Raw genomic sequence first — 17,353 nt, 5'->3', positions numbered from 1 at the left:
AAGGTTTTCCTTGTGTCTGGGTGCCTGGCAGCCCAGCCTGTCCAGCATGCAGAAGTCCTTGTCCCCTGAAGGTAACAAATGGTGTTGTGCTGCAGTGTTTAATTACCTGAGTTTACCTGGAAGGTGTTCAGGCATGGTTGGTGCTCCTGGGGATACCCTAGGGTCCCTCTGGCTCCACAGACATCAGCAGGAGGATCAGCAGCATCAGTCCTGCTGCTTGGTGAGGGGGTGTGCAGTTCAGTCCTGCACCTCACTGCAGGGGGACAACATGTCCCAAATAACCAAGGGCAGAACTGGGTCTTCAGCATTAGGTGAGCTGGCATGGAGCTGCAGGAAGCAGAGCTCATCTTCTAGTGGTGCTTTAGGAGGTGAATACTCACACTTGCAATTTATACACCTCTGTTTTAGGTTGTTCCAGACCATGCCCAGCAGAAAATAATGAGTTTCCTGCTCTTCAGTGCCAGCTGTTTTTGTTTCCTGGAGTGCTTCAGCAGCAATGATTCTGTTTGTTTTCCAGAATGAAAAGCTGAATCAAAATAGAGCTTTGAGCAAAGAGATCCTGATGTTTTTTGGCCAGGGTGACCTCAAGCTTGGCAGAGGCAAGAGAGGGAGGCTTCTGCTTTCCCTGTCTGCTGTCTTTGGGGAATATTTGCTCATTTGTGGTGTGGGATAAACTGCATGCCATCAGCATGGCTCGGGGTGCTGTGGACACCACCTGCACTGAGCCACCTCAGAGGCTGCTGCTCCTGGCACTGCCAGCACTGCTGATGGCTGCAGATGAGGGAATGAGGCAGTTTCATAATTGAGGGTATATCTGTCTGTCTGAAAAGGATGCTCTTGGGTTTCCCTGGGGCTGCCTTGAGTGAGGCCAGTATTGTACGAGCTGTCTGGACTGGGAAATTGGAGCAGGGCTGTGGTTGGTTTTTGGGCCAGAATTCCCCCTGACTGAGCTCAGCCCTGCCCTGGGTGCTGCAGGGAGGCAGGAGGGGGAGCCCCAGCAGTGGTACAGAGGAGGAAGGAAGGCAGGAGGTCTGGCTGACCAGGTGTCCTGTCTCCTTGGCCCATCTGCTGAGACGAGGGACAAGGGCAGTGAATGGGGGAAAACACTGGGGAAAGTTGCTTGGAGAAGTGATAGAGCCGTAAGTGTCTGGAAAAAGGACAGAGATAAGGAATATAAGGAGAGAGAAAGAAGTAGGAGGCTGGTGTGGGGCGTGCTGATAGATGGGTATGGGCAGGAGTAGTCAGGAAGAAGCAGCATAAAAGAAGCCCAAAAGGTTGAAGGAGGTGGAAGAAGGAGAATATGGCCAGAGGGGATTGCAGGGGAGCTGCAGGGGACAGGGAAAGGCTGCAGCAGCAGCATTGCTGTGACCACCAAAGCCAGTTTCTTGCTAGAGCCTGAAACTGTTTTTAATCGCAGAATCTCAGCTCTTTTCTGCCGTCTAGCTGCCAGACTCGTTGAGTGTGTGTGTGTCTGTCACCAGCACTGATCCACACAGTCAGAGTCCTTTCCTGGCAAGTGTGTTCCCTGTTAGTGCTCTCCTTTCTCCCTGGAGCTGTGTGCTCAAAACCACAACCTTGCTGCTGAGCCAGGACTGAGGAGACTGCTGCAGTTCCAGCAGATGAACTTGCTTCCAATAATAACTTTCTTTGTTTATAAAATGTAGGAAATTGCCTTAAAGCCAGAAACCTTTTCATTTGAAGGATATCACTAGAAAATAAAACTCTCAAAAGTCAGGCAATGCTGAATTTTTATGTCTAAAATGTGTCCTTCCTGTATGTTCACAGTACAAACTTGCAGATCACACTTGTGAGTCAGCAAGGATAAAGGCAGAAAAATGTTTTTTGTCCAGCCTGCCCAGAGTTCTTAGGTGTTCAGTGAGGAATCCTTACTAAGTGATGGCCTCCTGTCTGGTCCTCCTCCTGTTTTTACTTGCTTTGACTCTGGTTCTGTATTTCAGTTGTGAATGGGAGGCAAAGTGGGAAAAACAAGCCCTTCAAGGGAAGGGTCCAATTACATCCAAAAGGGCCGATGACAACTTGAGCATGGAAGGCCATGGAAGAGAAATCCCTGTGTCCCAGGGCTGGAAAATGGCTGTGTGGGAAGGCAGTGCTGGAAGGAAAGCAGGGTGCTATGTGGGGGGGGAACTGCTTAAACCTGTGTGAGGGCTGTTGTGACCATCAAACCACAGGCTGGCTTTCATCTCCTGTCATTTGAGCCTCAACAAATTCCCTCCTGAAGTATTCCTTCTCCATTGAAGGACTGGGAAAAAAGATGAAGTGAGGTACAGGTTTTAGTTATCTCTCCCTAAGTTGTTGGGGAAAGTGACTTTCTTCCTGCTCACCCACCTCTGCTTGTTTGTTAATTGAGTGAGATGGGAGAGCCCCTGGGGAGGCAGGCTAGGAATTTACTGCTGTTCTTACACTTGCTGGAAAGGGCCACCTATTTGGGAGAATGAAATTGATGGTGTCACATCATGGAACTGCTGACACCAGACTGCCCAAGCAGTCTGATGGTGAGTCACCATCCCTGGAAGTGTTCAAGAAACAGCTGGACATGGCACTCAGAGCTGTGGTTTTGTTGACAATGTGATGTTTGGTCAAAGGTTGGACTTGATGATCTTGGAGGTCTTTTCCAACCTTTATGATTCTATAAGGCTGAGCTGAGGCAAGCAGCACCCCCTCCATGTGGCAGCCAGCATTTTTAAAGCTGTATTTGCTTGGATTTGGGACATCTGCTTTTGAAATCCCAGAGACATATTTCAGAGTGGAGAAATATGTATTGCAGGGTGAAAACCATGTTTGGGAGGAGATGAGGAAGGGGGGAGAATCAGATCTGGCTGTGTTAGCTGCTGGGAAGTTGTTGGGGCCAACTGCATTTCCTGAAGGCCTTGGGAAATGCCTCTGGGAAATCCCAGTAATCCCCTGGCACTGGGAGGGGCAGAGCACTCATGGTCCCTGCCATCTGCAGAAGTTTCAGGATGGATTGTGCCATCCCATGCCTGAGCACTGAGTACTTCCTTGCTGCATTGCCAAGGAAATTGGGGATGTGTTGATGAGAAGAGGTGCTCCTTCTTGGCAGAGCTCTTCCCAATAAGCTGGGAATACAAGAGGCTGAATTTATTTTTCTTGACAGATGCTTTGCTGTGGCAGTGTCTTACTCAGCCCATGGTGTGTGGGAACCTGCGTGGGAGAGCAACATGGTAAACAACCTGCTTTTTAAGGCTGTGGAAATTGGAGGCCTCATTGGCAAGATGCCACATGGAAATCTCAGAAGTTCCTGGGTCAGCTGTGGGATCAGAGCTGAGATTGTTGCTGGACCACCTTGGGCTCCTCAGCTGTGGGGTGACCAGTCCACCAGGAGAATCCAGGTGTAGCAGGGTGGTGATTCAGGTGTTGATCATCCTGCCCAGTGAGCCCAAGGCCAGTGCAGCTCCAGGGGAAAGCTGAGGCCTCTCATGACAGCAGTCAGTGGCAGAAGAAGGGGAATGTTTAACTTGTCCTGTTGAATTAGCTTTCCCAGGTACTTTGCTCCTGACTAGATTCCAGTTGTGCTTTGGGATTAAATTTGCTTTCTCGTGGAGAAAAGTGCAGTGCCCTTGGTGAGGAAGGTTCAAGATTTCATCCTAGGCATGGCTGCTGTGTTGAGTAAGGGTTACTTATTTATGGAGATGCTGCAAAACTTTGGGACCCTCTGAACACAAGCTGCTTGATATTCCCATCTCAACTGACTTTTTGTTCATCCTGGTTGCTTTGTGTGTTTTGTCTTTGTGTTCCATAAAGAGTATTCTCCTGCTCCTCCTTCTTTTGAGGTTGATGATAAACCTGTGTCTCTAGCAAATTGCACTGTCTGAACATTAAAATGTGAGTTTTCAGCAGATTTAGTTGCTTGTCAGACGTGTGGACACCTTTGTTTCAATACCAAAGCAGCCAGCTTCTGAAGCTGCCCCCTTGCCCCAAAAGGGGATGTCCCCAGAGCATCCACTTTAAAAATAGCTTTAAGCTGCACTTGGTTAAAAATAGGTTTGATTGGATCTCGTGCTTCCCTGTGTGGGCAGGGCCTCCCAGGAGGGAGTTCTGATCCCTTCTGTGAAGCCACCCACAGCATGTGAGCTGCTGCTGGTGGCTGTGACATGCAGGAGCCCCCAGGCAGCAGGAGCAGGAGGGGTTCAGGATCTCCCTGCCTCCAATTCTGCTTTTCTGGAGGATTTTGCACAAGTGATGGGAGCTTTGACTTATAAATGCTGTCACTCTGTTCTTGCTACTTCTGCTCTGCAGCCAGTGTGGTTTGAGATCCTCTAAATCAGAGGGCTTCTGGCACATGAATTAATTATGGCAAAGATCAAAGTTGCTCTGTTAGTTTTATTTTCCTGGTTTTAATGAATAATGTATTAAAATGGTTTCCTTCCCTAGTAAATCACATCTCAACGTTTTTCTCTTGAGTTTAGTAAGTGGGAAGGACCAACAGGAGGTTTTACAATGGAAATTTGCTTGCCTAAGCCCAAGGAGATAGTAATGATTGTAATTGTGAGGGGAGGAGGGAGAGGAATCAGTTTGTTAAGGCTCTAATGAGGCATGCAGTGAGAAGTGGTTTGGGTTTTGTTGGGGTTTTTTGCCTGTTCTTGTGTAGGTCAATGTGACAGGAGTGGGTTATGGAGCAGTTGGATGCAGGTAGGTCTGAGATGGCAGGGAGGGGGCTCCATTGTGAGGAGGGAACAGCAGGGCTGGGGTGAATTTTAGATTCTACTTCTGCAGGAAGACCATGTTCAGCTACAGCCAGAGGGAAGCACCTGTCTGGGATACAATCAGACTAATTTGTTTTGCTTTTTGAAACTTGTCTTGCTGGGTAAGGGACAGATACAAGGTGGCATTCTGATCACAGTGCAAGTCTGGGGCTCTGATGGCCTCAGTTCGGTGCTCAGCTTTCTCTTTTCTCTCAAATCCCTTCTTCTGATTTCTACATAAAATCCTTTTCTCCTGGAGTCTCCTCTCTGCAAACTGAGATGGTTCTTTGCCATCGTTGTCCAAGCCTGGTCTGTCTGGCAAACAAATATATGCTGAGGCTTTGCAAATGAATGCAAAAACTTGCAGAGATGGAATGGTGAAGTTACTCACTGTAGAAATGAGTGGAAAGGCTTTTCCATTGACATTTTTCAGCCTTGTGAAACATACTGTCGTGCTTTTCTTCAGAGCTGTCAACATCTGCAAGCAAATGTCCAAAACCAACTTTTTTTAGGGGAAAAAAAAACTTTTCCAAGAAAAATCATGTAATAGCAAATGTGGAAAAGCTGCTCTGTGCACGTCTGAAAACCTGTGTGGCAGTTGGGATTAAAACTCTATGCAAAAGAACCTGTATGGTGTTCATAACTGGTTGGGAGACTTGAAGAGGCAGAAAAATACTTGTTTTAGAGGTTCTCAAGCTGCCTTCTTCCTGCTCTCTCATGTTCTCACAGAAGTTATGCAAACAGATAAAAAGCAGCTATTCCTGCCTCAGCCCCAGCACTGGGCTGTACCCTTGGCTTTGCAGCCATCTCCCCTCCTGAGGATGAGCATGCTCCCAGCAGCCACACACTTGTCACTCCAGCTCTGCAGAGCTGTCCTGCTCTCCCTGGTGCTGCCACAGACAAGCCCAAGAGGCTGAAGAAAACTGAGCCCCCCAGAAGTTGCTCTTCTGTCTTACCTACTGGTACCACCAGAGCTTTGGCATCCTTGTGTAATTGTAGAAATAAGCCTGTCGTGCTTTTTGTCATGCTCACCAGTATTGTTGTGTGAACCTCACTGATCCTGTTCTCACTGCTGCCACGCTGAAACATCATCCTTCAATCCTCAAATGCTGTTAATCACTGAGAGCTGAAACAAATTTGTCTTAGATCTGGCAAGAAAACGAGGAAGATGGATCTGCCCTACTTCAGCACTTGGACAAGAAACAGAGGTCTTGCCTCCAGTGCACAGTTCTGTGTGATTTGATGCAGGGATGATTACATGTTTGCGTTTCCAAGACTGCTGATAGTGCTGTTTCATACTCCTGAGTGGGGAAAACTTTTTTTGGATTCAGAGCATCATTGTTCCTTCTTTCAGACAACATTGACAGGTTGGCATCTTAAAAGACAAGCTGCCTGTTAACATGGCTTTTCTGTGAAGTCCTGGAAGACAGCAAAGTGCTGCCAGCCCTCTTTGGCTCTTTCTCTGATCTTCACACAAAACTTGATCCAGTTTCAGAGAGCAAAACAGCAGCTGGATCAAACACAGGTCCCAGCCTGTGTTTGATGTGCCACATGTTTGCTTTGCAAGGAGCCTCTCCTGGGGCTGGAACCAGAGTGCACAGACTGGCAAAAGCAGAAGGATCAACTGCTGCTGGGAGAGAAACCCCATGAGGTCAACATGATCTTTGTGGAGGTGGCTGTTTTCCACCTGGCTGATTTGTGCATCCAACTTAACTTTTGAGGAGAACTGAAGGAAAGCTTTGTAATTAAAAAAAAAAAAAAATAGGCTTTCACTCTGCAGCACTAATGTTAGGGAAACAGAATAGGATGTTTAAATCTGTTTCCCTTTTCAGGGTCAGCTGTCAGTTTCTTTAATGGTGTTTTGGTGTTTATAACATTTTAATTAGCAAAGCTTGTCATGGTTTTGACCATCCACAGGATTATGGTGATAAAACTCCTGCTTAAAAGATGCAAAGCCTTAGTAAGGGATTTTTGTCATAACTTACATGTTTTCCAGCCAGAAAAATAAACATACTGGTTTAGCCTCAGTTTATATTCAGTAGATGTGAGGAAGCCCACTGTTAGGTAAATATTGAGAGAACACCTACATACTGATGGCTGGAGGGTGTGTGTGGGGGTGAATTAATTTACTTGATCTGATTTATGTATTCTTTTTCTAAAACACCCACTACTAGTTATTATTAGGGCATGAGCTAGATGAGCATTTAGCATGATCTGAGATTGTTGTTCAGTACTGGGGTGCTTGTAAGAGGCGAAGGATCCCTTAATCTTCTATCTTGATTTTTATACTCCAGTAAAATCAGTGGTTGGTCTTTGCTCTGTGCTTGTGTGTCACTCAGTGCAGGGGAAGCTTGCTTGCAGTGTTCCTAGGGGAGAAAAACGTGCGCACTGCTTCTGGTACTGATAAAAAAAGGCTTAATAAGTTTTTGCCTATTAACATGATTGATTTAAGGCTTTTACATTGCTTATTTTTAAATATCTTCATTTCTTCCAAATTAAAATGCCATGGTGCATATGGGAGGGTAGCACTAGGAACTGTCATGTGTGAGGAGGTCCCTGGCTGACCTTTGCTGTGCTGGAGTTACAGCAGTGGTCAATAGCATCACGGTGAGATTTACTTCCAGCAGATGAGACCTGACTTGAGTCAAACAGTTTCCAACACACCATTTCATCCTGCAGCCCTTCCTCTTGTTTTCCTGCTGTAGTTATACCACACTGTAAGGATTTGCCTGACATAATCCCCTGGAATACGATCTGGGGTAGGGGGGAAAGGAGGGATCTCTGCCCAGGAAGCTCAGGGGGCAGGTGGGGTGGGGAATAGAGGCTGCTGGGTGGGTGAGGATGTGCTGGTGCTTGCGTGTGTCCTCAGATGACTTGGTGGGTTATTTATTCTCCTTTCCCGCTGCATGTATAATTTCCTCTGCCATAAACATATGTTCAGTGTGAGTGCAGGAGGAAAGGGGAAGAGGCTTTTTAGTGTTGAACTTTGTAGTTAAGGTTTGCACATAGGCAGGCACAGTGGATACCCCATAGTTACAGATGTCCCAGTTGAACCACGGATGTGGAAACTCCCTTCACTGAGCAATTACTTGTCTGCTTTTATAGCAGTATTTGGACATTTGAACTGTTCATGGTGGTTGTTGCTTTACCAGAGGTTAGAGGCTTTTAAAAGTTTGGGTTTCTTTAATGGTCTAGAATGGCTTTGTTTTGTAAAACACTCTCTGTGTCCAGAAGGAAAATATGTATCCTATAGGAAAATGGCCAGAATGCAAAACATGAGCTGGGAAAATGTCTCTGATGGCTTTATATCCTCTGACACCAAGGATGGGAGGCATGAGGGGCTGTTGCATTGGCCACCCTGTCACAGAACTACAAACTGGTTTGAGTTGGAAGAGACCTTAAAGATCACCTCATTCCAATCCTCTTCCATGGGCAGGGACACTTTGCACTAGAGCAGGTTGCTGCAAACCCCATCCAGCCTGGCCTGGAACACTGGCCAGGGATGGAGCAGCCACAGCTCCTCTGGGCACCCTGTGCCAGGGCCTCACCACACTCAGAGGGAAGAATTTCTTCTTAATAACTCATCTAAATCTATTCTCTTTCATTTTGGCTCTGTTCTCCCTTGTCTAGCACTACATACCCTTGCAAACAGTCCCTCTTCAGATTCCTGGTAGGCCCCCTTCAGGTACTGAAAGGCTGCATTAAAATCACCCCAGAGCCTCCTCTTCTCCAGGCTGAACAATCCCAATCCTCTCAGCCTTTCCATTAGCAGGCTTCAGTGCTGTGTTGGTGGATGATTTCTGCCCACAGCCTCTCACCCAGTGGCACTGGGACCTGCTGACCAGATGTGCTGGGTGTGAGCTGAGGAACTGCCATCCTGCTGCTTGGGAGGAAGGAGGTTTTGGTAGCCATATGTTTCACCATTTCAAATTCACTTGCAGCTCGTTGGAGGGCTGAACTAGCCAGCTCCGTGGTGTGGTGTGTGGGATGCATGAGCACCAAGCCCTGAGACAGAGGGATTTATTCTGTAGGATGTGGTTGTATATGTAGATCCACTGAATTATGTGATGGATGGTCTCCTGCAGCTACACCTGGGCTCATGGTATAAGGCTGAGGTTGTGCTGGGCTCTCCCTCTCCTTTTCACTTGAGCCAGCACCAGGACATGGGAGGAAGAGTACCCAAAAGAGTTGATGGCATGTGAGAAGTAATCCAGGCCTTCCTGAAGCCTGCTTAGTAACACTCAGATTTGTTATATTGTAAATTGAGGTGAACATAAGGATGGGTGTGAGGATCACCTGAAAGATGTGCAGTATCAGCAGAACATTAGCAGGGTCTGACAGCCAAGTAGTGGGAGAAAGTGTGAAATTTGAGAAGTGTTTTAAATATGAGTTAGCTTTTAGTAAAGAAAATACCCCAACTTGTGGCATGTGCATTAATGACAAGCAGGTCTGCAAGATGGAACTGTTGTGCTGTGAGATTTGGGTGTCTGGAGAATGGGGGATGGAACCAAGTACAGCCCTAGGGAGGAGGCTTCAGGCTGGCCCTGGATGTGATCTACCAGTGTAGGTAGCACGGAGATTCCCTCTGTAGCCCAGGAAGAAGCACGTGCCTGTAATTCTTTGGGCTTTGTGAACTGTTTCAAAATTGCAGTCTGTCTGAAGCTGGGCAAACCACAGGGATACACAGCAGTGTCCCATGGGTGGCTTTGCAGGCTGTCATCGACTGTCCCCTATTCCAGTTGCCAAGGATTGGTTTCCTCTTGCCATGTGTGGTCTGCACTGCGTGGGAGAGCACCAGGGAGGTGATTACCCCATGCTGGTTCTTGATGGGAACCATAAAAAAAAACAGAAGCTGTAGGAGCTAAATTGGGAACATACTCTTTTAAACTCTGCTAAATGGGGGCTTAAAGGGCATCAGCTGTTGAGCTTCTAATGGAGCAGCTGGCCTGGAGCAGGCTGGTAACTAGATTGCTTTTTTAGGTGATTTACTTAGGTGCTCACCACCCACTCAAGCCCTGTGCTTCCCTTTCCATGCCTCAGAAGTTCTCCTCTGCATGCTGAACACCCATACAGGACACTTTGCCAGTTGAGGTGTTTGGCCCTGATCCAGGAAAACCACTTTTGTGTTTGCCTAAACCTAGATCAAAGTGGTGATCTCTTGAATTTGAAGTTGGGCACATTTTGTATTACCATAAGGATTTTGGTTTTTTATTCTAACATGAAGTTGCAGGAGGCTCAGACTCAGCAAAGCAACTGTGTCTTCATCTTCCTTTTAGAGGACCCTTTGGTTGACCTCTTGAGGTTCTTCTTGGGCTTGTTTCCTATGGTAGATAACGAGGCAGTTGAACTTGTGCAATGATGGTTGAATGTTTGAAAGGAATATTAAACCTCCACAAATCAGATCTCACTTCTGGAGATCAAAATGACATCTTGTCATTTGTGGGAAAGACGGAAATTATCTCCCAGCTGCAGAGTTCCTCCAGCTTGCTGTCATGTGTTCCTGGTTGCCCACTGACAGAGGATGCTGAACTAGATGGACCAATGTTCTGATTCAGTCTGGTAATTCCTGTGTTCCCCTGAGTCTTGTTGACCTCAGTGGGAATTAAACACATGTTTAAGCACTTCCCTACAAAGGCAGGCTCTTCTCAGCCAGTCTGTGCCCAGCTGCTTGGAGCTCAGCACTGAAGAAAGCAGGTTTCTGTTAAATGCTTGGATCAGTCTTTTTCTTGGTGTGCTGAAATGGGAAAATCCTAATTTATGGCATGTGCTTCCATTTAAAAAATAAATGCAAGCTGTCCTAAAGTCAAACCATACTCCGTGTCACAGTGATGCCATTGGGTAGGAGGTTTCCATCAGTGCCCTGAGTTCTCCCACCCTTTGTGCACATGTCCCTTCCACTGTGGAAGGGACATGTGCACAAAGGGCTGGGAGAACTCAGCAGACAACCCTTGGGCTTTACGGCTGGCTTTGCTCCTAAACCTGTAGCAAGAGTCCCAGGAGGAATACATCCTGTGGCTTACATCCCCTTGAAGTGGCTGGGCTCCGTTCTGACAGGATGGTTTCCCTTATCTTGACTCCTACAAAGAGGACCAGGAAATATGTCTGTGATGTGGGATTCCTGCATTTTAAGCCTTGATCAGGTTGACAGCTTTTCCTCTATTTCCACCACCCCCATCCCCCCAGTGGTTAATCAGCAAAGCCAGTTGAAAGCAGGGAATTGCTCTGCCCCCTTCTTGTGGCAAGATAAGTGGGAGGGTGACAGCTGTGTTTGGGTCCTGCTGCTAATCCACTGCTCTGGGAGTTCACAGACCTGTCCCTTCCTGTGGAATTACACCCTGCAGAGGGTTTGGCAGGAGCTGGCTTTGGTCTTGCGTCCAGTCCACGCTCCAAACAAGAGTCCTGAACACAGAACATTGTTGCACAGTCACCTCTGGCAGACTCTGGTGTGTTGTCCTCCCCCCAAAAATGCCCTTGTTTTGAGAGCCTTTACTTTGCAAATTAACTAACTTGAAAACTGCAAATTTAATTTCTTTCTTCTGAGGCAAGTGTGCCCCAGATGAGGCTTTGATCTGGGAAGCTCAGCTGAGTCTGACCAGGTCTGTGTGAGGATCCCAGAGACCAGCTGGCTGGGATATGCAGTTTGGACAGCTGCTGCCTAAATGGGAATGGCTCTCTTGATCTGGAGCTCAGTTCATGCCCTTTGAGAGACACTTGTTTTGTGTAAATTGAGCTTTGCTAGGAAATTGTTATGTGGCTGAACTAAACTCAGTAAAAAGATTAGATTATATTGATAGATAATTAAATTGTGCTATTAAATTGTGCCAGAGGAGTTTGGACTGGACATGAGGAAGCATTTTTTTGATGAGAGGTGATTTAGACATGGAAAAAGGCTTCATAGACAGGTGGTGAGTGCCCACAGCCTGTCATATTTAAGAAATGTTTCAGCAGTGCTCTTAAAATACATTAACTTTTGGTCCATTCTGATGTTGTCAGCCAGTTGGACTGGATGATTATTCTAAGTCCCTTTTAACTGAAATAGTCTACTCTGTTCTAAAATTAAATTATATTTTGGGACAATTCATATCTGAATGCCAGCAGTTCTTAGATCCCTGCTTTTTAGAACTATCAAATATTACCTAACCTTTGGAAAATGAACCCTTTAAAGGAAGCTGTGTGGCACATATCAAACAACTAGCCATCACTGAGAAAGTAGCCTGTTTTTTTTTTTTTTTTTACTAACACAGGAAGTATTGGAAGTATGTAAAAATGCTGCAAATAGTGATAAAGAAATGTAGCATGAGAACACCAAAGGTGGATGAGCACTGTTCTCAAAGAAAGGCACTGCTTTCACTCAGCAAGTGTGGTGGTGGTCAGCTGGTTATGTGTAGTTGTGTTTTCAGGAGTTACTGCCCAAAAAAGCTGTGAATTATAACAACTCATTAGCCTTGAGCTTCTGGTCTGTTTGCATCTTGTGAGTTAATAGCTTACTGGCATGTCTCAACATGGGAGAGGAATGGGGGGAAAATAGGAAAAGGCAAATATTTCTAGATAAAAAAAAAAAAAATTGAGCTAAAAGGGACATTGCAATTAAGTTCTGTACCTGCTCCAGATGCCATCCTTATTCTAGACCACAGTCCCCTGACTTCTAGGCCAGGGATATAATTGTGGCTTTTGAAAGCATTTTATCATGGAATGGTTTGTATTGGAAGGGACCTTAAATATCATCTATTCCAACTCTCTGCCATGGGCAGGGACACCTTCCACTAGACCGTGTTTCTCCAAGCCCCATCCAGCCTGGCCTGGGACATTTCCAGGGATGGGGCAGCCACAGCTCCTGTGGGCAACCTCTGCCAGGGCCTCACCTCCCTCACAGTCAAGAATTTCTTCAAAATATCCAATCTAAACCCACTGTCTTTCAGTATGAAGTCATTCTCCCCTATCCTGTCACTCCATGGCCTTGTCAAAAGTCCCTCTCCCGCTCTCTTGTAGCCCTTCAGGCACTGGAAGGAGCTCTAAGGTCTCTCCAGAGCCATCTCTTCTCCAGGCTGAACAGTCCCAGCTCTTCCAGCCTGTCTTCACAGCAGAGGGGCTCCAGCCCTGGCATCATCTCCATGGCCACCTCTGGCCTTCCTTCAGCAGGTCCACATCCTCCTCAGGTTGAGGGCCCAAACTGAATGCTGTAGCAACACCAGAAGCAAGAACTGTGTGTGATGACCTTAATGTTTTGTTGTCCTTTTTTCTCCTCCTCTCCCTGCCCAGGGACCCTGCAGAGGGACCGGATCTTTAAGAACCTCACTCGGAAGCGGCAGCGGGCGATGCGCAGGCGGGTGCACCAGGTGAACGGGCACAAGTTCATGGCCACCTACCTGAGACAGCCCACCTACTGTTCCCACTGCAGGGAGTTCATCTGGTAAGAGCAGCCCAAACACCCTGGCACAGGGCTCCCCAGTCCTTTGTGTTCTGGGGACAAGGCACCCCCAGTCCTGAATGTCACTTAGGACTTTACCCAGGGCCTCTGATGTGATGTCCTTTGGCCATCAGGTTTGGCAGGGTACATTTATGCTGCAGGCTGGAGTCTGCTGCAGAGAGGCCAGAGGTAATGTGTATCTTGGATGCTGGAAGCAAACTGGGTTGGTGTGGGGATGTGGCAGTGTCACTTCCTTGTAACCACAGATTATTCCCCTTATTTCAAGGGAAAAAAAGTATGAAGCAACCTGAAGACCTGACTCACTGGAGTGAAGCGTTGAGATTACACTGAGGGAAAAAACCAGTTGCTTGAAAGTTTAGAGAAAATTCCTGAGAACAGAAAAGCCATCAGAGAGGTGTGAAGTGATGCACGTGGAGGAGTAGGCAGAGCAAGGAGAAAAACGTAGATATGCTTCAAAAGAACATGGAGTGGGAGAAATAATAACAGGGTGTGGGCTGCTGGGATCAGTGTAATATGTGTGGTGTGTGTTGTAATGAAGTGAGGTATCTGAGAAAGGAGAGTGAGGGGGAATATGGGGAATACAGGCATGTTGACAGCCTGCCCTGTGAGCCATGCCTGTGCAGTGCTTTTCTGTGCTCTCACACCCCTGTGCTGGATTGCACCACTACTGCTGGGCAGCTCTGCCGTGGGATCTGATAATTTGGGATCCTCCTGCATTTTGGCTCTGCCCTCTGTAAACAATCTGCAAGACAACCATCCTTCTGCCATTGAATTGTGTCCGTGTTTTCTCTTGGCCAGGGGCGTGTTTGGGAAGCAGGGATACCAGTGCCAAGGTAAGGTGCTCTGCTCCTGTGTAGCGTGTGTGTGGGACGTGCTGCTTTGGGAGTGCTTTCCCATGCTGCTGGGACATCCTGCAGCTGTGAGCTGCTCTGGAGTCCCCACTCTTCTTCCTCCCCAGGCAGCCAGAAAAAGCCTGTGCTTTTGAGTCCCTGTCAGGTTTGCCACCAACATTCCTGCAAACACCTGCATGTCTGGTTGCTGTTTCACCCTTTGCAGGTCCACTCAGTTGCTACATGCAACACCCAGCTGGGCTTGAGGCACCCAGGGTCCCTTCAGGATGTGCTCAGCTGGTATTGGGACACGAAGTACCCTGCTGGAATAGCCTCCCTCCTTTCCCTCCCTATGAACTTCAGCAAAGTAAAATTTGGGAGTTTGCGACTTTGTGGGCTGGCACAGCGCTTCTGCCTGAATGCATGGTTTGATTGACTGGGTGTGGAGATGTATGTGGTGCTTGTTTGCATTTAATTATTGTTCTGCCTTTCCCTTTATTTTGCCTTTCCCTGTTTCTCAGAGCTGCCATGGTCATTCAGTATAGCCTAACACAGCCTGTTCCTGTGCAGTATAATAGGGCACTGGTGTCCTGTGAAAGGAAGCTGCATGTAAACAAAATGAATATTGCTGTGTGAAACACACTTCATTGGATAATTATTTCAACAGCATTTTTTGAGTATTTTAGAAGCTACATAGTTGCTTTTGTGTCAATCACCCATATTTGATGTAGGCAACTGTTTCTAGGCTGTGTCATATAATAATCCAGTGCAGAATTTTTGTTGCAGTAGGTCGAAGATACATCTCCAGATCTGTTGTAAATTCCAAACCACCAATTATTTTTCACTGTGGGCTGATGATGCAGCTGAGCCTTAAGGACCCCAGCTGGTGGATTGATGTGTTCTGAGTCTTCCAAGGGCTCTTTTCAGTTTGCCTCTTTTATTTCAGTGTGCACCTGTGTTGTACACAAGCGCTGCCATCACCTCATTGTCACAGCTTGCACGTGCCAAAACAATGCTAGCAAGAATGATCTCAAGGTAAAGTCATGTTGGTTATTTTGGGTCATCATACTTTGTCTGGGTTGCTGGGGTTGTCCTATAAGAGAATTTACTTCATGTTATCTTTATTCATGGGTTTAAAAGTGGGAAAGAGTGACAGGGACCTGCTTAAAAGCCACGCAATGTCATCCTGTTGTTCTGTCGATACCATTAACTGTTTGGACTAGCACATGGTTTAAAAAGTCAGGATATCTTCACTGGAAGACATCAATAAATAGCAAATCCAGTGTTTTCCTTGGTAATTTTCTTGCATGGTTAACTGTGGTGCAATCAAAATCTGGTGTCCGGTTCTTAATGTGGATTTCTCTGGCCAACCACTGGTCTTTGTTTTGCCTCTTTTTTCTTTTCTGATTGCCTGAAGGGCTCATTTAGTTGTGGCTCCACACCTTTGCTCTGTGAAATCCATTGTAATAAAGAACCCTTGCATAACTTATGTTTCTGAAGGTTTTCCTTCTTGCTGGTTTTGGCTGTGTTTGATGGGAGTAACATCCCCACCTAACACTGCCCTGTGCATCGCGTGTCTCATTTCTGGAACTGGAAATGGTTCAGTAACTGAGGAAAAATCAAATCAAATCTGTTCATTCACAGGGCAGCTCTGTGTTTTGTGTCATGCAATTGCCTTTGTTATTTCTTGCCTCCAAACTGCTGAGCTGAACTCCTTAAAATGACCCCTTGACAAGCCAGATGAAAATGAGTTAAGAAGCCTCAGGGTAGAGTGCAAGTTAAATAGTGAATGTCCTCACCCCTCTCTTGGGATTATGAAGGTTTTATGACACATTTAAACTACTTTAAAAGAAGCCAGAAGAGAGGAGGCATCACTCACCTTGAACTTCTTGTTCCAGTCACACCCCGGACTTTTCTTTAATAGAGTTGTGGGTTCCACCTCAGCTTTCCAGGATCTTCATGCTGAGAAACAAAGTCAAAAGTGATGAATATGCTAAATGGGGACTGCTTTCTTCAGACATTGAAACATTTTTTTAAAGGTGCCCTTGAGATCTGAATGATTTACAATTGGAAAAGAACAGGGTTAAAAAGGGGATTGAGTGCAAGTAATAAAGGGAAATGCATGCCTGAAAGGCTGTTAATTACAAGGAGGGCAAAAAGAGGAATGAGAATTTTAGGAGGAGCTGTGAAAGCAGTTCTATATTAAAATTAATAAAATCAACAGTTTGACCTAAAGTTACATGTTTTTGCACGTAGTATGCAAGTCAATAATTTTGAAACTGTGTGATTAAAAAATGCTGTAACTCACACTGCAGTGGGATTAGTTTGTTTTGAGATATTCCAATTCTGACTTGTCTTTAAGAATTTAGAATTGGCTAGGGAGCCCTTTTTTAAAAATCTGCTTTGCCAGATAATCTGGCCTGGCCAGCAGGGGTAGCAGGGCTGGCTCACAGCAGGTGAGGCTGTTAATTGAGTATTCACTTGCTCTAAACCTCAGTGAGGTGATGGATTGGGACATTTTTCTGTCTTGAAATTATTGTCTTAGATTTGCACTCAAGTGCCTGTATGCAAATGGACACTAGCTTATAAATATGTGTTTGAATTTTAAACCTGTTCTTTTCTTTTGGTGCTGCAGGTGGCTGAACAGAGGTTTGGGATCAACATTCCTCATAAATTTGGCATCCACAACTACAAAGTCCCGACGTTCTGTGACCACTGTGGCTCCTTGCTCTGGGGGATCATGCGACAGGGTCTGCAGTGTAAAAGTGAGCAGCTTCTCTCTGTTGCCTTTTCACAAAATACATTTATTTTTAGACTCTTGATGCACTGTGTGGGCTTGACTTGTGCAACCTGCAGGAGAAAGCTGAGCAATGAATATTTATCTTTGTAAGAGTTAAAAAAGAGACTGATCTTCACTTTAAACTCTGCCTGCCAGAAGGACTCTCCTTTGCACTTTGTTTCACTTGCACTGTTAAAAGTATTCTGCTTCCTGCATTTATATTTTCCCTTTACCTGAAGGTTTTTCCTCAGCTAATGAGGTAAGGCAGTGAAAAGGCATCTGAGGGGAGAAAAAGGTCATTGCTTTAGGCTGACTGCCCTGCCTATTAATTGAAGACTAAGCATGTTCTGATGTTAAGCTTTTGTTTCAGTGATCCAGACTGTAAAATCCTTGCCTTCATCTCCCACAAGAGGGGGTGTGTGTGCCCATGAGTGAGAGCAATAATGATTTTTGTTTCCCACTGAACGCTGTCTTTAAAATTAGAGACAGGAAAATGCAGGGGATGTTTGTTGTGAATTCTGTGGCATTATAAATATTAATTGTTCTTACAGACATAGCTGCAATGGTAGTTATGCACCCCAAAAATATGTGCTTA

General features: G+C 46.1%; 1 protein-coding gene across 1 annotated transcript in view; it reads left to right on the top strand.

Annotated features, from left to right (window-relative positions):
- PRKCH (protein kinase C eta) overlaps positions 1 to 17,353 on the top strand; it is a 113,423-nt gene that overhangs the window by 33,189 nt on the left and 62,881 nt on the right. The window contains exons 3-6 of the mRNA XM_009102315.4: positions 12,981 to 13,131; positions 13,948 to 13,982; positions 14,926 to 15,014; positions 16,615 to 16,744. Of these exons, the coding sequence (XP_009100563.2) occupies positions 12,981 to 13,131; positions 13,948 to 13,982; positions 14,926 to 15,014; positions 16,615 to 16,744 (405 nt within the window). The remainder of the gene's footprint in view (positions 1 to 12,980; positions 13,132 to 13,947; positions 13,983 to 14,925; positions 15,015 to 16,614; positions 16,745 to 17,353) is intronic.

This window comes from Serinus canaria, chromosome 5 (assembly GCF_022539315.1).
Source record: "Serinus canaria isolate serCan28SL12 chromosome 5, serCan2020, whole genome shotgun sequence".
Classification (NCBI taxonomy): Eukaryota; Metazoa; Chordata; class Aves; order Passeriformes; family Fringillidae; genus Serinus; species Serinus canaria.
This window is presented reverse-complemented; position numbering and strand designations above follow the sequence as displayed.